Genomic DNA, 22,052 nt, shown 5'->3' with positions numbered 1-22,052 from the left:
GGCATAAATATTATCTTGTCATTATTCAAAACTAACATTATTCAGTTTAAGATATTTATATTAATTGATTTTGACATTTAAAAGTACACTAATTTAATAAGTTATTTGTTGTGTACAAATAATTTAATTTTACTAAGTTCTATACTAGACACTCATTTCAATGTACATTTAACTTTTACAGAATGATTGGCTTATTCGAGATTGCAGGGAACACATATCGTCTCTAGAAAGAAGTTGTAGTTCTTGCGCCAATTATAAATAGTTAATATTTCAGACTATTGAAATACAATTATATAGTTTATGATACTTTATGATTTAACTTATGGGGCTCGTGTCAACTTGGTAGCTTTGAGTGCGAATATCATGCGATTAGGTACATGTAAAAAGTTATATCCACAAACATTGTTGACTTATAAAATTTGGTAACGTGAACATTTTATATCTAAAATTTAAGTATTTGTCATTATAAGTTGGCTTAAATTGTTCTTTGTCTAGATATTCGATAACATGTTTCCAATTAAACAAGAGGTCCTAAAGGATGTTCGTGAGTAGTGGATTGCATTTATTTTAAATGTTTATATATGATATTAGGTAAATATTAAATGTATTCATTATACATTGAGATTAAGTATTATTTGATGTGTAAATAATAGGAAGAGTTGTGATTATTTTGTTCCTTGTATATATATCTAGACTATCAGGGGATTTAATTTTATGAAGGTTTGTATGTGGTAAGTAGCACATATAGACCTAGTATTGAAAAAAAAAACGACACTTTTTATACTAATTAGTGTTAAAATAGGTATAAAAAGTGATCTTTTATATTTGTTGTAACACTAATAATATAAAAATTACGTTCTTTATATTGATTTTGGTTTTAACCGGATTAAAAAGTCAAATTTTTATACCAATTAACGCTCTAACCAGTATAAAAAATTTGTATTATATATAAATTTATTTCTTTTCTAGCAAACTTTTTATACCAATTTCAAAATCGATATAAAAATTTGACTTTTTATATCACTTTTGGAATCATTATAAGAAGTATAATTTTTATATTGATTTTATGATTACTATAAAATCTAGTGCTTTCTATAGCTCGTATATATAAAACTTTTTAATAGGTATAAAAAACTTTTTTTTCAATGTTGCATCAAGATCAATAGCTGATTTCTTTTGTGCGATATTGTTTAAATGTATGTAATCTTTATGAGTAATTTTAAATGCTAAAGACATCTATCTACGTGGCTTAGAAAACAAACGAACGAGGAAATTAATAACTTATTTCAATAAAGAATAAATTAGGATTAGTTTCCCCGTTCACTCTGTGCTTTCAGAAATTCTTCCTAGATTCCAAATGGAGAATAATTTAATGAAAAATGATATTTTTACACCCCTAAGAAATACTCCCACTAGATAACCCACTTAAATATATAATAATGTATATTAAAATATAAAGTTAAAAAGATAAAATAAATATAATTAAAATATTATTATTTTTAATTGCTAAGTGGAATCTTTTTTGTTTGATGGTGTGAAATTTCTGGAGTGTTTCCAAATTCCGTAGACCAGTTCGTCAACGAAACCAGTTTTATATAGAGCATCCATCAACACTCCACAAAACACATCGTTTACATGGTTGAACATGGCTTCCTCAATCTTACTCTTTCTTTTCCTACAATTCTTCTCTCTGCACACTTCACATTCTGCATTTTCATCACTCACCACGGACTCATCCCTCTCGGTAGAGAAACCCGACGACGTTATTCTCTCCCCAAACGGCGTTTTCTCCGCCGGCTTCGTTGCCGTCGGTGAAAACGCCTACTCTTTCGCCGTATGCTTCACACAAACCGGTTCCCACAACCACCCCACAATCGTGTGGATGGCGAACCGGGAGAACCCCGTCAACGGAAAACGTTCCAAACTCTCTCTCTCAGGAGCCGGTAACCTTGTCTTGGATGATGCTGCTCAACGAACGGTGTGGTCTTCGAACACTGCTTCGTTGGCTTCACCACTGTTGCATCTCAGAGACGATGGCAATCTCGTGTTGCGTGACCTCCAAGGAACCGTTCTGTGGCAAAGCTTTGATTTTCCCACCGATACTCTTCTTCCGGGACAACCCCTCACCAGACGCACGCAACTCGTGTCTGCAAGAAGCGACACTAACCATTCCTCCGGTTTCTACAAGCTCTTCTTCGACGATGACAACGTTCTTCGTCTTCTCTTCGATGGCCCTGATGTTTCCAGCGTTTACTGGCCATATCCATGGTTGGTGAGTTGGGACGCTGGAAGGTCTACTTACAATAGCAGTAGATCGGCAGTAATGGACTCACTCGGAAGATTCATTTCAACTGATAGTTTTACTTTTATTACATCTGATTATGGCGCTATGAAGCAAAGAAGATTGAAACTTGATTCTGATGGTAACCTTAGAGTGTATACACTGCATGATGGATGGTTTGTTTCGTGGCAAGCGAGAGGTGACCCTTGCAATATCCACGGGATTTGTGGACCTAACAGTGCGTGCAGTAATGATCATGAGCATGGAAGGAAGTGCTCGTGTCTTCCGGGACATAGAATCAAGAACCATAGCGATTGGTCTTATGGCTGTGAACCTGTGTTCGTTTTGTCTTGCAACAGAAGTGAGTCTGCCTTCTTGGAGTTGCTGGGTGTTGAGATTTATGGTTATGATGCTAACTTTTCTGAAGGTAATAGTTATAGTCACTGTGAGAATCTGTGCTTAGAAGACTGTAACTGTAAGGGGTTTCAGTACTCATACAATGACGCCAAGAACTATTACAATTGTTACATCAAGATGCAATTGCTTAACGGGCGCCGATCACCGAGTTTCAGAGGAACAGTATACTTGAAAGTGCCTAAAAATCATAGCCTTTTCAGGGAAGAATCGTTTCGTTCAAATGAGCATGTTTGTGTTGTTCAAATTCCCAGGGTGTATGACAAATATCATGTAAAAAAGATTGTGAGGTTTTTTCTTTGGGTGGCCATTGTAATTGGTGCTATTGAATCGGTTTGCGTTTTTGTCGTGTGGGTTTTCATAGTTAAGACGCGCCGAAAGTCTCATGCAGATGAACACGATTACCATCCTCTGACCGATAGATTCAGAAAATATAGTTATTCAGAGTTGAAAAAGGCGACAAAGGGGTTCAGTGAAGAGATCGGAAGGGGTGCGGGAGGGGTTGTGTACAAAGGTATTTTATCAGATGAAAGACATGCAGCAATTAAGAGACTGAATGAAGCTGAACAAGGAGAAGGAGAATTCCTTGCTGAAGTGAGCATCATTGGAAGGCTTAACCACATGAACTTGATTCAAATGTGGGGATATTGTGCTGAGGGAAAGCATAGATTGTTGGTGTATGAATATATGGAGAATGGTTCTTTGGCACAAAATCTGTCATCCAACACTCTTGATTGGAGTAAGAGATATAACATTGCCCTTGGAACTGCAAGAGTTCTGGCATATCTTCATGAAGAATGCTTGGAGTGGATTTTGCACTGTGATATAAAGCCACAGAACATACTTCTTGACGCTAATTATCAACCCAAGGTAGCAGATTTTGGCCTGTCGAAGCTACAAAACAGGAACAACGTGAACAATTCAAGTTTTTCAATGATAAGAGGAACAAGAGGGTACATGGCACCTGAGTGGGTTCTGAACTTAGCAATCACCTCGAAGGTTGATGTTTACAGCTATGGAATTGTTCTATTGGAGATGATAACTGGGAAGAGCCCAACAACGGGTGTTCAAAACATTGATGGAGAAGAGTCGTACAATGGAAGGGTGGTGGCATGGGTGAGAGAAAAAAAGCGTGGAATATCTTGGCTAGAGCATATCATTGATCCTGCAATCCAAACAAACTATGATGAATCTAAGATGGAGGTTTTAGTCAAAGTGGCTTTGGACTGTGTTGAGGAAGACAAAGATATAAGGCCAACCATGAGCCAAGTCGTGGAAATGCTTCAAAGTGTTCCTCAGTAGCGTTACTACGTTTCTTTCTATCTCTGTAGCAGTTCTTGTTTTTTTATCTTTCATGCTTGTCTGGCCAAGCTCACTACTGTTTGTTTGCAAGGTTCTTTATTTTAACAAAAACTTTGTTACTTATTTTTATGTTTTATTATTATAACATTTCCTAGTGAAATGGATTCAGCTGAAAATTCTAACAATTAACTATTCATCCAATATTGTAACGACCAAAATCACTTTATTATTCAATAATATTTATTACAAAGTATAAATCGAATTCACGCTTTTCTAAAATTTCAAGTATTTTTTTAAATAAAAATATTTTTATTAATAAGAAAGTAAAGTTGAATACATGAACACAAATAATTAGCTAGAAATTTTGACAAAACCGTCGGTATTAACAGAGTTTTAAGAAAACTGTCAATATTTTCGAGAGTTTTGAGAAAACCGTCGAAAATATGTACATATTTTTTTTTAGATTTTTATTGTAATAAAATGAGATTATGATAAAATTAATTTTATTAACCATACAAAGAAATAATATGAACTAACATTGAATATTATATACAAAATAAAATACATTGTTCAACATATTAATACGTTCATACAACTAACTATTCATATATTAAAAAGAAAAATGTTCAATACTAAATTAAAATACTAAAAATATAACTGAGATGTTCATTACATTACTAAAAAAGAAACAATGTATAATTTTGATCTTAGTTACTTCCATTGTTTAGCATGCTCACTTGATCTGATACCTACAATATAACATAATTGTTAGTCAATAATATATTTAACAAAAAGAATCATACAAATAAATTTAACAATTATTATCGGTGATAATTAAAACATGGTAAACTGTAAAGACAATGGAATTATAAAGCAAATTTTATATCCAATCCTAACAAAAAGATACATGAATAAATAAAATTGTTCCTAATAATACATATATCATATAGATTTCTTTATTATATAATGTTAAACTCTATGAAAAAGATAAACATTAAGTTGAAAGAGTGTGCTGTTTACAAAACATAGGTGCTTTATTTATATTAACAGAACATGAATCAATAAAGTAAATATCTAATGACAAAGATATGATATGGGAATAAATAAAAATGTTCCTAATATATACGACAAAGAAATTGAGTCATTAGTTACATAAATAACGGCTCAGCATGCAAACCTTTGAATTGATTAGTCATTTGGGAAATATTAGCTAATAAATTTTACATGAATTATGGGCTGTGTGTGAAAAATCAACTCTATTATATCCTGCGGTTACTATGTGGAGGTCCATATGCCTAAAGCCCTTTTTGCTTGCACTAAAAAAATAACAATGCGTAAGCCAAAACTTCCTTGTGTTGAAAATTGAAGTTCAACTTCAGAATAAAGTGTGGGGTTTGAAAACTCTTGACTATTGGTCATCAAAGCAATTGATTATAAGAATCTATCAAGTAAAAAAAAAAGGCACTGTAGGTGATTCCAATCTCCAACAAATTATAAGAATTACCTGAAAACGAAAGGCAGTACCGTCTGCACCACAATAAGCAAGCATGCTTAACATAATAAAAGCAAATCCCTCAATTTACAAAATTGCAGTAATGATAATGAAGTAATTTAGTGCCCCGTTATGATATTGAGTAAACAAACGAGGACAAATTTGTCATTACAAGAAAGTCTGTTTGCCCAGAAATACTAACGATTACTTTACAGAGTAAGATCAATAGTACACAAGTATTTTAATGCCAAAAGTAAAATATTTCTAGCAATAAGATTACATAATCATATTGTCAATGCATACCGAAAAACACGCCTGTTATACGTGACACTTGAACACTCCAAATGGCAAAAGATGCATATGAAGAACCGTGCAACCCAGGTTGTTTTTTCCCACTGTATACTTCTCTAGTGACAATGAAGGTCATTTCCAGCCTTCGCCAAGCTAATGGTTCTCATTGTTCCATCTTCAAAGGACATAATGATACAACTAGAAAAAGTACCAACAGAATCATTCTGCGTTCATTACATTGACAATTTAGACAACATTTGATTCAGTTAAAATGATGTATTACCTTGGCTTTGACAGCCAATCCAAACTATATATGATTCTCGGTGCAGGATGGAGGCTCCTCAAAGGACAAAATGGATTACTACAAACAAATTTCCATCATAAAGCAAACCATTGTAAACAAGTTTACCAGACACAGGCTAAACGTAGTTCCTCTGTAAATAAGAAATCATACACTTTGACTTGGAAAGATACAAAAACATGACCTTCATAAAGCTAATTGTTAAAATTATGATTATTATTATATTGCTTTTCGGTGTATATACCTAATCTAGGGTTGAGTACTATAGGATATAACTTTTCCCTAGAATGTACTCTTTCCTTTTCTTTCATATATATAAAAAGTGCATTAGTTAAGCAAGTAACTCCCTGATTTTTTTCTTCACATTCAAATTCAAGTTGGTATCAAGAGCTCTTTATCTTCGGCCACCTTCAGCTACCATTTCATTTGGCTAAGTCAGGATTAGGTGCACCTCGAGGAGTTTGACCAAGCTCTAGTAATTGGGTGAACCAAAGCTTCATGACAGACTGCCACCACATACAGATCACCATTAGCTTTACACCAAGCACATATGTCCCTCAAGCCACCTTCCCTGTTTTGTCTCATGTCTTGTCTTGCAATTGGATCCTAACATAATCTACCTATTTTCTATGTGGTTCATGAATAAACCCCCTAATTAAAATAATAAATAAAAACAACCGGAAGAACTTTGTGAAAACGATGACCAACAACTTAAGCTTACCAAACTTCCAATTAGTCTGAGAAATTCACTCTTTACCTCAATTAAATTAGGATTGCTATGAGCATCCAGAGAATCCAAATAGTAATCACCCGACAGAAGCTGATGAGAAAACCCCGACACTCTTCTTTTGCAGCTATCCCCATAACGAAGCATTGGAAAGAAATCAGACTGGCAATCTTCAGTAACATTCCTTGGCTAAGATACATCAGACAAATTTGTTTTCATCTGTTAATTTTGCCATAAAAGTTAGAAAACAATAGATGGAAAATAAAACTTAGTAAATATTTTTTTCAAGCAGAAATAACATATCAATAACAGTCACCGATCCATAAAAAATGCTAAACTCACCACCAACCTTTATCCTAATCCTCACATTACTCTGTGTGAAACGCTTCCATCTATTCTCATCCATCAATATCTCACACAAGTCCTTCGTCCTAAAATTGAACCTCAGTCATACTAATACTCTTCACTCCTTTCCTCTCCTTCTTCTTCGTGGACGTCGAAGTTTCGTTCTTCGGCGCAGTTATAGTGGACGTGGACAGTGACGGAAACAGTGTCGATCGCGCCGGTGATGGCAAGGGAGACGGCGTCGACTTCTTGTTCTCCAATTCGTCCTTAATAGGACTGCCTCTGGCCATGCTTTGCACCCAAACCCTAACCTTCTCCAAGATCAAGGGTTTCCCCTTGGAAAGCATGACGTCCTTTCATCCTCTTCCCTTCCGGTCCTTCGTCATCGACGGTGACTCTAAGTTCGGGATCTTCGTCGGCATTCTCGTCGGATATGTAGGGAATTCAAAGGCGCCATCAACTTCGAGAAGTGAAGCTCCATTAGAGTTGGAAGAAATCAAACTAGGGTTTTCGAATTGGAAAAAACCAATCAGAAATGGGGATTTTCAAACTGCAAAGAACAAAAGTGGGTCTGTGAGCGATAGGGAACAGGAAGAGCGACGCCAATATTAACAAGAGAGAAGAGGTTGTGTAGCTAAAGTGCACGTGTGGAGGCACAATTGTTTGAAGAATGTGGTGCGGGGAATGTGACGCAATGCCTTGTTTGAAGAACGCAAGATGAAGGCGGGGAGAGAGGGATGAGCCAAATAAGTGACCATTATCGGCGTCGGACAATTTTATAAAATAATAAAAAATATTTAACTGCGGTTACGTCTAAACCACTCAAAAATAATCTCTCAAAAAATATATTACTTTTTGTAGTGACTAATAAATAAAAATAAAAATAAAAATAATAACAATAAATAAAAATAAATTTATCATCATTTTGCTAATAAAATAATAATAATAAATAAATAAATACGAGGTTATAAACACTTTACTTTTAAAATAAAAATATTAACAATAACTAAATAAAAATAGATTGTCATCACTTCACAAATAAAATAATAACAATAATTATAAATATAATTACTAAATAAGAATGAAATGATAAACATTTCATTAATAAATAAAAATATTAAAAATAAATAATAAAAACAAAATTATCAAAACTTAATAAATAAATAAAACTAAGGTTATAAAAAATTTACTACTAAAATAAAAATAATAATCACAAATAATAAAAATGAAGTTATTAACACTTCAGAAATAAAATAATAAAATTTACTAAAAAATAAAATTATAAACACTTCGTTAACAACATAAAAGTAATAACAATAAATAATTAAATTTAATAAATATAGATTGTGATTGATCTAATTGCACTAAACTATACATTATTTATACTTTATTATGTTATAAAAGTTAAGGTATTTTTACTAAAAAGTAAATTATAACATTTTGTAGTTCATTTTAAAAAAAATTGAACTTTTGTTTTTGTTGAGTGGATAAACAGGCTCTTTCATGTTTCTCTTTGATTGTGCTTTACTGCAAAGCTTTTTCCATCATATTTCTTTTTCAATCACATATTCAAGACTATCACAGGGATTTTATGGCAAAGTTCTGCTTGTCTCGAAGTCCTTATCGTCGTCGAAGGTCCTTTCTGAACGTGAGATGATCTCTTTATTTACCTTCACCCAATTTGAGTTTTCAATTTTACTTTAGGTTTAATTTCTGCTTCTGTATATTAAACTCATTCTCGTTCAATTTTGATATCTTAGCCTAATGGAGGATTTTTTGTTTTGACGAGGCAACATAAACCAGCAATGGTTAAAGTTCATAATTAAGATAACTGTCCTGAGATTATCTAAACTTTTAAAAACTAAACTATTTGTACCGTATGACCGGACGGTTTCCATTTTTCACGACACAACCATTCGGTCATCAAAGATATATGAGCGGTATGGATGACTGGTCTCATAAGTGCACACGAATATTGATTAAGGAGATTAAGGCAAATCACGAATTAAGCCTACAAGATCAGAATTGGACCGAGATTAAAACATTGTTAATCCTAGGCCCATGCCAGAAAACTATAAATGTAAGTGAAAGGTAACAGGTAGGTGGACGCATTTACTGTTCATTAATTACTGTCACTGTTATATTGGATAACCGAACGCTTCAATTACTGACTTTGACATCGGAGTATCTTTAACAAGTACACACATACCGGGATAGCGAACCAGGAACGTAAAGAGTAAGGCCGGACGGTGAGAAAGGACAAATTGTGAAGGAGTTTGGTGACTCAGCCCCATAACCGAAACATTTAATAAAACAACAAAATATTTCCCCCCGATCGGCAGGCCATCTACTCATCCCCCTTCAACCTGATCCTCCACCACCAGAGCTTCGGGAGAAGCAGTGTCAGCTTGCGTGGGTTCACCCGCACCTACCTTGTCGTTGGCCTCATCGATGGGCAGCATCTTCCCATCGAACACGTCTTGCTCGATGTTGAAACCATAAGCCAAGGGGTTCACATTCAAGAGGAAGGCCGCCTGACGCATCGCTTTGTTAAAACCTTCCTCATGCTCGATCACCACATTCGAATTAAACGTCATGATCGTCTCGTTCACCTTAAGCAGCTCGGAAGTGAGACGTTCATTTTGGCCGGCCAGTTCCTCTTCCCTGCGCCCCAACCTCTTAACCTCCGCTTTTAGCTTTCCAACTTCTTCCACTGATCGATCAACCTTCGCTCGAGCGGCCTTCAACTGATCATGAAGGTGAGTCACCTCGGCATAGGCGTCATCTAGTTTCGTTTGCAGACCGGCCCGCTTCTCCGCACATCCGACATGGTTAATGGCCAAAGCCTCCACCCTAGCCCGAAGACCATCGGAGGTCTTCTTTTCCTCATCCAACTCAGCCTGCCAATCGTAGGATCTCTTACGAGCGGCAAGCTCGCGAGCACACCAAGTTAACATCGCCCCCCGAGACGTCAGCTCCAATCCGGCATTGATTAGCTCTCCCTCGGACATGGATTCAATGACCGCCCGTTGAGAGGAGCCCATATGGAAGTCCATGCGTGAACTCACATGGAACCCAGGATCAAGCACACTGGGCGAGAGGAGGTGCGGAGAACTTCCCTCTCGGCGACTCCTCTTAGAAGAAGATTTGTCCCCTTCCTTCGTTTTCCTCTTTTTCTCAGAGGGAACAACTACGGCGATCGGAGTAGTCCCTACAGAAGGTTCTAGATCAACTACTGGTGGATCTTGATGAACAACCACCGTCACTTGCTCCGTAATAGGAATCATTGGACAGACCTTCTGGGATGCGGACGAGCGACTGGAAGAAGCCGTCCGCGGATCACAACCCTTGGAACTGCCCTCCCCCTGACGTTCATGGGAGGAGGTGAAGCTAGTTTTGCGGGGCGCCGGTAGAGACATGTAGCCTGAAAGGAAAAAAAATTAAGCTAAGTTAAACAACAAGACAATAAGGAATTCATGGAAGACACCATACCAAACGCTATTTGGTCAAAATCCTCGTGACCAAAGCACTCAACGAAGCCGCAGGCGTTAAAGCAGCAGGGTAGGGCATTGATGATCCTAACGGCTTCCAGATCTTCTAGGGTCATTCGACCGACCGCCCAAGCCTTTATTTTCCGAGGGTTCCTTGTCCAATAAAAAAGGAACAGAGGAAGACCCGCTTCGTCGCAAAATTCAGACCGACTGACCTCGTTTATTATCACCTTAAAATATCAATTCTTGAAATTTGTAAACGACTCACTATACGACTTGAGCAGGGTTCGACTAGGAATGGAAGAAAGAGACACCTATCGTTGTTTTGCCAACGGCCGGACGTTGAAGTAATGAAGGAAAACTGGCACAGACAGAGTAATTCCCATTGCGGCGTAGATGGTTACGAAGGCTTGAATGGCCGCCCAAACAATTAGGGTGAAGCTGAGTAGGGGTGACGTTCAACTCACGGAGAACGACCGCTTATAAAACTGTGAACGGTATTCGGAGGAACAACTGGTTAAACATGTAGGTGTACACAAAGAAAAAGTCTTCTCCGTTGTTCCTCTTTCCATGAAAAACGCGTTCATTCCGATTACACACTCCCAAGCAGATCAACCGGGCGTCCTCCAGGTCGCACACTATATGTGACCGGTCGACCTACCATTGAAGCTCATCCCGAGTGCTTTAGTCAGACCGAAAGAGACCGACGTTGTGGGAAGCCCATCTGTACCCTTTGATGCGCGGCCAACCCTCAGGCAGCTCGGTGACTTCCTAATCTATGCGAACACCACCCTTCAATAGAAAAAGACACATTCCATTTATGACTCGTTCGCCCCCCCCCCCCCCCCTAGGATGATGTCTCTGATTCAGAATCTTCTCCCCTCTCAAACTTCTCGAGAGAAGACGGCACCGAACTGGAAGACCGAGCGTCACCAACCGCCGCACCCCTATCGCCGCACCCCCATCGCCCTGGCCCGCCAGCTCCTCAAATGACGAAATACTAGTGGAAGACATTATCAAGTTACTTGGGAAAAATAATGCACCGAACGACTAAAAAGGAAGAAGGAAGAATAGTGAAAATGACGGTCCATCGCGTCCTTATTTATAGAGAAAATTTTCGAAATCGTCGCATCTTCACAGCCGTTGAGATCAACCACGATCAACGGCCCAGATCGAGTGACGCTCCCACTACTCGATAAAGTATTCGCGTCTCGTCGTGACACTTGTTCTCCCGCCCAAACAACATTTGCAAAAGCCAGTGGCGAAGCTCAACTCCCAGTCGATCCGGACGACCACTTAAACCTAACGTCACCTTCGTTGACTAGGGCTCGGGGGGCCTGATGTACCGTATGATCGGACGATCTCCATTTCCCACGACATGACCGTTCGGTCATCAAAGATATATGACTGGTATGGACGACCGGTCTCATAAGCGCACACAAATATTGATTAAGTAGATTAAGGCAAATCCCGAATTAAGCCTACCAGATCATAATTTGGCCGAGATTAAAACATCGTTAATCATAGGCTCACGCCAGAAAACTATAAATGTAAGTGAAAGGTAACAGGTAGGTGGACGCATTTATTGTGCATTAATTACTACCACTGTTATATTGGATAACCGGACGGCTCAATTACTGACTTTGGGATCGAAATATCTTTAACAGGTACACACCGACCGGGATAGCGAACCAGGAACGTAAAGAGCAAGATTGAACAATGAGAAAAGATAAATTGTAAAGGAGTTTGGTGACTCAACCCATAACCGGAACACTATTTATATTAAAAACTAAATTATATTATTTACTAGTTCAATTTAAAAATATTGAACTTTTACAGTTCATTTAACTAGATAAATTGATAATCTATTATTTATTATTGAATCTCTTAAACGTAACTATTCGTTTACCCAAATTATCCATTATTTATTATTTAATCTTATAATTATTATTTTTACTTTATGAAAAAATAAAAGTTGACCTGAAATTATTTTTCACCATATATATTTTGAATATCTTGTATTATATAGATAAAAAAAAGTGATATATATATATATATATATATATATATATATATATATTCTTTCAATTTATTTATAAAATTAGTTTTATGATTAAACTAAATTATATATCTAATTTGTCTTTATAATTTATTATATAAAAGAAATTAAAAGGTTGTGAGATAAATATAATTTAAAAATAAAGGTTAAATATATATTATATTTTGTAAGAATAATTTATCATTAAATTAAATATGTTTTTGTTCTGGGCTAAGCGCAATTGAAGAAAGAAAAAAGAAAATTAAGAAAATTAGGAAAAAAATAAAAACATAAAGGAAAAACAAAAATAAATAATATATATTAGAATTATATGTTAATTTTTAATTATTTGTTTATAGAAAATATTATAAAGTTATTGAATTTTATTTATTTAATAAGGTTTGAAATAAATTTAAGGCTTAAATGCTTACTTCGTCCTCATCTTAAGAGGTGAATTTTTGTTTAGTACCCGATTTTAAAAATGAAGACATTGGGCCCTATGTTATGAAAAGTGTATGAATAAGGTCCTGTCCGTTAAGTTGACAGCAACGGCGGTAAGTCCATGCTGATGTGGACATACTTTTTCTCTTCTCTCTTCTGTTGTCTAGCTTTTTCTCTCTCTTGTTCAACTTTTTCTTTGATGATTTGTTCAACTTGTTATTTCTTTGTAGACCTTATTCATATATTTTTCATAACATAGGGACCCAATCTTTTCATTTTTAAAACCGGGTACTAAACAGAAATTCACCTCTTAACATGAGGACGAAGTAAGCATTAAACCTAAATCTAAAGTAATGTTTAAGAGTAAACTTTTAAATAAAACAAACTTCCAATAATTAGATTTATTCTTGAAATTATATTAATTTTTTTTATAGATAACATTTATTGAAATCTATCAAAAACGTCAAAAATTTATCGATAATGACTATAATAATATTGTTGATAATATTTATTGATGAAATATTATGTCTGTCGATAATTACTATCGATTAATAAAATTTTAAATCTGTTGATAAAATTCGTCGATAATACAAATTTATTGACAAAAATATATTTGTCGATAAAATTTCGTCAATAATTAATTTTTATAGTAAATAAAAATAATATTTTTGTATGATTTGTATAATTTATCTTAAATACAAAAGCAAAAAATAATATTTAAAACCCAAAATAAAATATCTATCGTAAAAAATTGTTTGAAAATTTTGAATGAGAAAGTAAAGAATCTTGTAAAACCGACTTACGCCGATAGTCTTACAAGGATTTGATTATTAGTTAAGTTTAGTTTTTCAAAATTAAAGTCTTAAACAATATAGTTTATGTATAGGTTTAAACCCTCGGATAGTCCTCATATTTGTATGGAAATCTTAGTTGGGTCCTCATATTTGAAATTGTCTCAATTGGGTCATAATATTTGTAAGAATGCGCCAATTTTATGCTATCCGTTAAGTTGTCCTAGACGGCGTTAACTTGAGCTTACGTGTGATTTTTTTTATGGCGTGACAATGTGCATTAAATTGAATGAGTGATGTGTTTTAGAATCATCAAATCCACGTGTAATAATAATATTGTTATGGTTGGTAGCCCTAACATTTAAAGGGATTCCCTAACATCCAAAGTGTTTTATCGTGGTGTTTGTCTTGGGGAAGCACTGTGCAGCTGCGGAAATGTCTTATTCATCATTGTCCTGCAAATGTTTTTGTTCGACCTTCGAACACATTAGTGGTAGTGTTAGGAGGTTGGGTGTAAAACCCCCTTGCTTTTGTGGTTTCAATGTAGTGTTCCGCATTGCGAGAACCCCTAAAAACAAGGACAAAAAATTTTGGGATTGCCCTAACTTCAAGGTCAGTTTAATATAAGCATAAATATTTGTTTAATTTTTTGGGTTTTTGACGAGGGAGTGTGGTCAGTTTAATATAAGCATAAATATTTGTTTAAGTTTTTGGGTTTTTGACGAGGGAGTGTGTCTTGTTCTTGAACATGGTGAGAATGAAGATTTCCTTGGCTGCAACTTCTTTTAGTGGTGCAGTGAAGAAGGAAATGAGTTGAATGTATAAAAAAAGGAGTGGAAGTGCAAGAAATGAAAAAGTGGGTGTGATGACAATGGATGATGATGTCATGACGATAGAAGAAACATATGCTGGAAAGATGAAAATAGGTTTTATAGAGAAAACTGTTGTTAAGTTGGAAAATTTGCTGAAGGTGTTATTGGGGATGGTCTTCGGTTTTTAATGTTGTCAATACCCAATTTCGTCCGGATAGATAAACAACGTCGAATTAAGAAAAAAAAAGAGAAGGTTTATGTTGTTATTTCCTTTTCCTTTTTCGGTTATTTTTATTTATTATTTTTATTATTATTATTATTATTATTATTATTATTATTATTTATTTATTATGTTTTAATTATCAAAGTTTTCATTTTTTTTTATTTTCCTTTTTATTTGTTTCTTGGGTTCAGGAATATTTTCTTAAATGTTTATATATGTATATGTATTGTTTTTTTTAAAAAAAAAAGAAAGAAAAAAAAAGGTTCATGGGATGTGTCCAAAGCAAAACAAAGAGAATCCCGAATTCGGGGGATATGCTGGAAAGAGGAGAATCATTTTTGGGCCTTCACCTTCACTTTTTGGTTGTCATCCACGAACGGCAGTGCCCATCTTGCACCTCTGTAAAGGTCCTTCTATACTATAAGACTCTCCATTTTTCTCACCAACCGTCCTTCAGATACACGTTACTGAAAAAAAGAGAGTCAGCCACAAGGAGAAAGGATCCATCTGACACACGGGGCTAGACCGAATCAAGCTTCAAAAGGTAACTAATCGCTTGCACTCTAGGTTTTACTGAGTTGGTTATTTGTCCTTGAACATGTCTCTCTTACGTTGTTGCTAAGTTGCATATGATTGTTGTTGAATACATTCCTAGTGTTGTGGATATTTGTACATGTCCATTTGTTACCGAATATCATCTTCATCCTTATATCACCTCACGACCAACTTCATATCTTCATCTTACTCCTCGTTCATCTGGAACACCTGCTGACCACGGCCAGGGGGGCACTGGCTCCCCCGTCACTACAAAACTCACACCCTTCCAGCCACCGTTTCCTTCCATTACCGATTTTCACAGGCCAGGCAACTAAGCTTTCAAGCCTCCCTTTATCTTCAACACCTCTGACCATACTCCATTATCTCCAACCCATCATCCATATTCACCCACTGTCACAACCATCTTCAATCACGCCCACGGCTACTACCAACATCCTTCCACCATCTCCTCCCAATCCCTCTCCATTCTCTGTCAACACCGAAAACAACCCCTTGATCATCATCACCCCAACAAACATAATCCATCATATTCATTCCTTTCTTCTTCATTTTCATCTCCAGCACCCCATCTTCATCCTTACACCTCACACCCAACATCATCAATCTTCATCCCTTCGTGACACTTCCCTTTTGCTCCTGATTCCTCATCTCCAACGACATCCATCTTTCGTCTCTCACCAAAAACCTCCAACACACTGAAATCCATCTTCGAACCCCAACCTTCATCGCCCATTCTTACCATTTTTCAATCACCAAGCCAAAGGGGAAACCCACTCATCTCTTCAAAATTGAGCTGCAGTTAGTCCAGAGGTCCAAAATTTATGTGTGAGAATTCAAATGAAAGCCCTTTGAGTCTCGAATCTAACCCAAAAAGTTTCATTGCATTTAGAGCTCTGTGGAAAAATATATGAACCAAACAGTAAACCAAGGTGAGTGCCAGAAACGAAACAGTCAAACCTGATTTCGAAATTGCACTTCATCTACAGATGTCCAAAATTTATGTGTGAGAATTCAAATGAAAGCCCTTTGAGTCTAGAATCTAACCCAAAAAGTTTCATTGCATTTAGAGCTCTGTAGAAAAATATATGAGCCAAACAGTAAACCAAGGTCAGTGCCAGAAACGAAACAGTCCAACCTGATTTCGAAATTATACTGCATCTAGTACAGAGGTTCAAAAATTATGTGTGAGTTATCAAATGAAAGCCCTCTAAATCTAGTTTCTAAGAAAAAAAGTTTCATTATGTTTGGAGTTTTGTAAAAAAAATTATCAGTGAAACATTCAGCAAAGGTCAGTGAAAGAGCTGGGACGGCGACACGCGGTGGTCGTTTTGGCGCGGTGGCCGTTTTGGCGCGATGGCCGGTTTGGCGGCGTCTGGTTGCAGCTGGCGGCGGCCGGTTTTGGCTGAGACAGTGGCGTGTATGCGCGACTGGGTGGAGGGACCTCCTTTGGCTGCTTGGAAGAGAGACTCTTGGTTTTGTGCTTGAATGAGAAAGTGAGAACCATAAAGTGTTCTGAGCAAAAAAAAAAAAGAAACGGACCTTGGGCCTGGCGTGGGATGCTTCTTTCTTTCTGTCACCATATGCAACTCCATCCGCATCCCCTTTCATTTGGGCTTAAGCCTTTCTGCCAGTAAAAATAAAAAAAGAAGAAGAAGAATTGGACTTGGACATACATTTCGGGATGCACCTTCATTTTCATCTTTAAATCAAAGGAGCCTCAATTTTACTCCGCAGCTCTGGTTTTTTTTATCTCTGCATTCCTATTCTTAATAGATCTTTGCTTTTATTATTTGTTTGATTACTATGTTTTATTGTATGTAGCCCCTTGTATGTTAACCTCATCCCGTTATTTTATTTTATCTATTGGACTTGTTTGTTTTCGTTTTATATAAAAATAAAAAAAAAATAATAAAAAATGAAGAAAGATAAAATATTAAAATTATAAATATTTTAAATTAAGAATTTTTTTAAAGGTTAAGCACATGTGTGATCGCACGCATCGTTCTTGTGCTAAAAAACCTTTTCTGTTTATTTTATAAAAAAAAATATTTTAAAGGTTAAGCACATGTCTGATCGCTCGCATCGTCCTTGTGCTAAACACCTTTTCTCTTTTTATAAAACAAAAATACCAAAAATAATAAAGGTTAAGCACATGTGTGATCGCTCGCGTCGTCCTTGTGCTAGAAAAACATTTTCACATTCTTTTCTCAAAAAATACCAAAAAAATATAAAATCTTCAAAAACTAAAAACTTTCAAGCAAACCAACAATATTCTAGCCAGAACTACGTGATCCTTGATTCTCCATCAAGAGTGGAGATACGGAGGAGCAATGTTAGTCTTTGTCAGGTTCACTGCCCCAAAAAATCCAAATTTATCTATAATCAATTTCTCAAACAAATTTCTCAAACAGATTCAAAAGAACTACGTAACCCTGATTTCTCATTTTGAATGAGAATACGTAGGAGCAATGTCAATCCTTGTCGGGACCAAAAAACTAAAAAATATATTTTGTTTATTTAGAATTTTATTTTAGGGGATAGTGAAACATTTTGAAAACCACATCATATTCGTGCATTTAGTTAAAGGTACTGCCTTAGGGCAGGCGTTGTAGGGTGCTAACACCTTCCCTACGCGTAACTGACTCCCGAACCCAGAATATGGTTTTCGTGGACCGTGTCTTATTATTTTATGGTTTTTCCGTAGTTTTCCATAATAAACTATGGTGGCGACTCCAAAATCTCTTTTCAAAAACCCGTTTCTTTTTGGATAGTCGTCCCGTCACGATTCCGGTTGTGACAAATGTAATTGTAATAGTGATGTTGATGAAACTTGGTTGATTTGTTAGAACAAGTTTACATATTGTAGTTTGGTATTTCTAATTTTAATGTGTTTTATTTATAAAGGTGAGTTGTGACATCCCAGTTGTATAATAATCATAATCATATAATATAGGCGTCAACATCTCTTACATGAGTGATTACTAGTTAATACTGTCTGATTTAATTTCTTTAATTATAATGCTCATTCAAGTGCAAAACAAACATTGTAAAGCAATGGGGAATAAACATGATACAAGAATGATCACCTGATCAATAAGCAATGATCAATAATGAACATAAAACATTCTCTTATAAACAAAAGAAAGCTGATAAGAACATTGTCTTACATTATCAAAATACATAAAGTATAAGCAATGGTCAATAATGAACATAAAACATTCTCTTATAACCAAAAGGAAGCTGATAAGAACATTGTCTTACATTATCAAAATACATCAACTATAGACGGCTGATAAAACATTGTTTCTTGAACATTCAACTTTACATCATATTTAAAAGAGTGTCTTTAAAATGAAAGAGCTAACATTTGCTATAAATTAAAGATGAGTTCATTCATCAGATACAAGCATAGTTGAATTCCTGAGTAATTCGAACATGTGTTGGTGGATGTATTGTGACTTCTGTTGCTTCAATACATTGGGCAGTAGGAAGCATAGTAGATTCTTGAGTAATAGGAACATTTGTTTGTTAGTACATTGGGCAATAAGAACCTGTAATGGTCGAGGTCTTTGTGGACAAGATTTTTTGTTGTGTCCAAGTTCTTTGCAGAGGTCACATTTTGTTCTGTTCCCACCTTTTCTTAATTCACTATCATTCCTCTTCAACTCCCAATCCTCTAGTCTTCATTTTTTCTTGGGCCTTCTTGGCATTGTCCTCTTCTTTGGCGGTAAGACATCTGGATATTATGTAATTTTCCAGACATGTTGACCATTGATAGGATAAATGATTGTGTTGTAGGTCTCTTCATAAGTAGACTTCCTAAACTAGTGGCCAATGTAGTCTTATGCATTTATATTCAAGAATTTCATTGCAGTAATGGCATGAGTGCAAGGAATTCTAGTAATTGACCATTTTCTCACCAGTACAAAAATAACATATAACGTCACATGTTCAACGTCCAACCACTGAATAGCGAACGTTAAAAATGAGCGGTAGCATTTTTGTAAATAAATGAAATTATTAAACGTCATTTAGAATTGTAATTCGACGTAAAATGATATAAAAAGTCGAATGCCCTTTAAATTTGACGTCAAAATGTTAGTGAATTCAATAAAATTTGAGCGGGAGATTGAAAATTCATTCACTTTATCTTAGCGCGCGATACCCTCTTCTCTTCTCAAACTTTTCTCGAACAGAGTTTGACGAGCACCACATGTAGTCTTTCTTTCATTTGATACAAATGCATGTTAATTAACTACTTTATGTATGATTTTTGTTTGTTTTAACTGATTATTTTCGTGCTCTTGTCCTTCATAGGCACATTCTGCTTTTTCTGTCACTGGTGACAAAACTTTATTCTGATGAACCCACCTTTTGAAGGTTAGTTTTTGTTTTCGTTTTGAAGAACTTATGTGTTGAACTTGTTTGTTGTTTTTTGTTGAACTTGTTTGTTGTTGTTGTTTGGTTGAACTTGTTTGTTGTTGTTGTTTGATTGAACTTGTTTGTTGTTGATTATTATTGTTTGTTGTTCATACATTACATGTTCATAGTTCATGCTTTATAAAATACCAAAAAACTGAAATTTGTTGTTTTTCTGTTTTTTAGGTTTCGTAGAGTTGTAAAAAAGGATAACAATTAATTAAAAAAAACAAAAAAAAATTGATTAACGTTGAATATTGACAAAATTCGACGTTAAGTTAACGTCATATATTGAGAAAATTCGACGTTAATTTAACGTCAAATCTTTTAAATTCGACGTCAATTTAACGTCTCATGATATGACATCGTTCGCGAATTCGCCGTTAAGAGCCCAAAATTTTTGACGTTGTACGCGATTTTTGTACTAGTGTCTACATGTGCAGTCCATCTTGTCAACATTGACAACAAATTGCTCCCCAAATTGTGAAATGTGTTTGACTTCAAAAAAATTTTCTCTTGACCACCTGTGATGAATAGAAATTGACAACACAGTTAGCAACAAAGTAGTCATCAATGGAAACAAACTTTAATTTATTGATTAAAGTTACCTTGGTAACCAATATCTGGTTAACCATGACTCCTTTTGATATCTATTCAGAACCTTAGGGCAAATAAAACCTTGATGTGATGTCATCTTTGTCTTGTTGGTAGCCCATCTCTTCATAATGTAAACCTTAATGTCTTTTAACATACTAATAATTGGCTTAGACCTAGTATGAACTAGCACATTATTGAAGCCCTCACACATGTTGTTCACAAGAGTGTCACATTGTGATATAGGAGTGAATCTAGATCTGGATCAAAACCTAGGAGAAGTAAATGTCAGTCAATATAAGTTGTCAACTATTTAAATGTCAAATGTGAGTATATAAAGTATTTATAAGACTAAATACATACCTAGGTGGAATGACAATCAAGTATTTAAAAGCCTCTACATCGATCTCTTTAATATTCCTCATTTAAGCCTCTTATTATTGTGGATATGTGGCTGTTGCTACCATCCACATGAGACGTTTAAGGTTTTTTCCAGGATATTTTTTTTCTGAAGTTTGAATACAAATGCCTAAGACAAAATCTTTGTTCTACCCTAAGTAGAAGATCTTAAATAGCTGGCAAAAGACCCCGGGATTTTAAAATATTGAAGTTAGTTGAGTAATATGTAAAATATATTGTACTTAACATATGATTTGTGTAATTAAGATTGTTTTGACTGACCTTTTGTTGGTCTGAAATAAATGTGCATGATGCATAAGCAACTTCCCCACCAAGGTCCTGAATGAGAAGGTCCAAAAACCAAGTCCAGGACTCTTTGTTTTCTACCTCAACAACAACATATGTTATGGACAAAATTTGTTTGTTTCCATCTCTTCCCACTGCTGTTAGTAACTCCCCTCCATACTTGCCTCTTAAAAAGCATCCATGTAACCCAATGATGGGTCTACACCAAATGAAGCTATCCTTGTATTCCTTCAAGCATGCATAAAATCTCTTGAATATTACTTCACCATTAGTATTTTCAACTTTGATTTTTACTATTGAACCTGTATTTGTTCTCAGCAGCGCATGACTATAATCACAAATTCTTTTAAATTGTTCCTTGAATGACCTTTCAATAGTATCCTTTGCAATGGCTCTTGCCCTAAAAGTCATATTTCTAGAAATTCCTACATTCCATTTCCTACTCACTTTCTTCCTAATATCCATCACCTTCATAGTAGGGTTTTCTCTGATAGTTTTTTCCATCCTTTCGCTCAACCATTTTGAAGTCATCAACTTTACACTGAAATCTCTACTACAGTTGTGATCATCAATCACTTTTCTTAGCTACCATGCATTCACACCACACTTGCAGGAGCAATACGCATACCATTTGCAATTCACTTTTCCACCCAAACACTTTACAGAAACCCTCTTCTTGTCATTATTAATAAAATTTAAATTTCTCCCATTACTCAGTGCATAAGTCCTTATCGCGTCTGTGAATTCCTTTTTCTCAGCGAAATAGGTTCCTACTTCCCATTTATAATCCCTCAAACTTTTAGGCATACTAAAAGTGGGAAAACTTA

At 35.4% G+C, this 22,052-nt stretch overlaps 1 protein-coding gene and 1 long non-coding RNA gene across 5 annotated transcripts; one reads left to right on the top strand and one right to left on the bottom strand.

Moving 5' to 3' along the window:
* The first annotated feature begins 1,643 nt into the window (after positions 1-1,643).
* LOC124836459 (putative receptor protein kinase ZmPK1) lies at positions 1,644-4,120 on the top strand. The gene has a single exon (XM_088114859.1). The coding sequence runs from the start codon at positions 1,646-1,648 to the stop codon at positions 3,995-3,997; it is 2,352 nt and encodes a 783-aa protein (XP_087970985.1). The 5' UTR covers positions 1,644-1,645; the 3' UTR covers positions 3,998-4,120.
* Positions 4,121-4,587: 467 nt separating this feature from the next.
* LOC124836460 (uncharacterized) lies at positions 4,588-7,908 on the bottom strand. Of its 4 annotated transcripts, none has more exons than XR_015786485.1 (4): positions 7,158-7,908; positions 6,064-7,027; positions 5,793-5,978; positions 4,588-4,746 (listed from the first exon to the last, which is right to left on the bottom strand). It is a non-coding gene; the product is annotated as an uncharacterized LOC124836460 (long non-coding RNA). The 4 variants fall into 4 exon arrangements; XR_015786486.1 differs by lacking the exon at positions 4,588-4,746 and having other exon boundaries at positions 5,597-5,978; positions 6,064-6,732; positions 6,839-7,027; XR_007028648.2 differs by lacking the exon at positions 4,588-4,746 and having other exon boundaries at positions 5,597-5,978; positions 7,151-7,908.
* Between the last annotated feature and the right edge of the window lie 14,144 nt (positions 7,909-22,052).

Source organism: Vigna umbellata, chromosome 5, assembly GCF_029865625.1.
Source record: "Vigna umbellata cultivar VRB3 chromosome 5, Vumbellata_1.0, whole genome shotgun sequence".
Classification (NCBI taxonomy): Eukaryota; Viridiplantae; Streptophyta; class Magnoliopsida; order Fabales; family Fabaceae; genus Vigna; species Vigna umbellata.
This window is presented reverse-complemented; position numbering and strand designations above follow the sequence as displayed.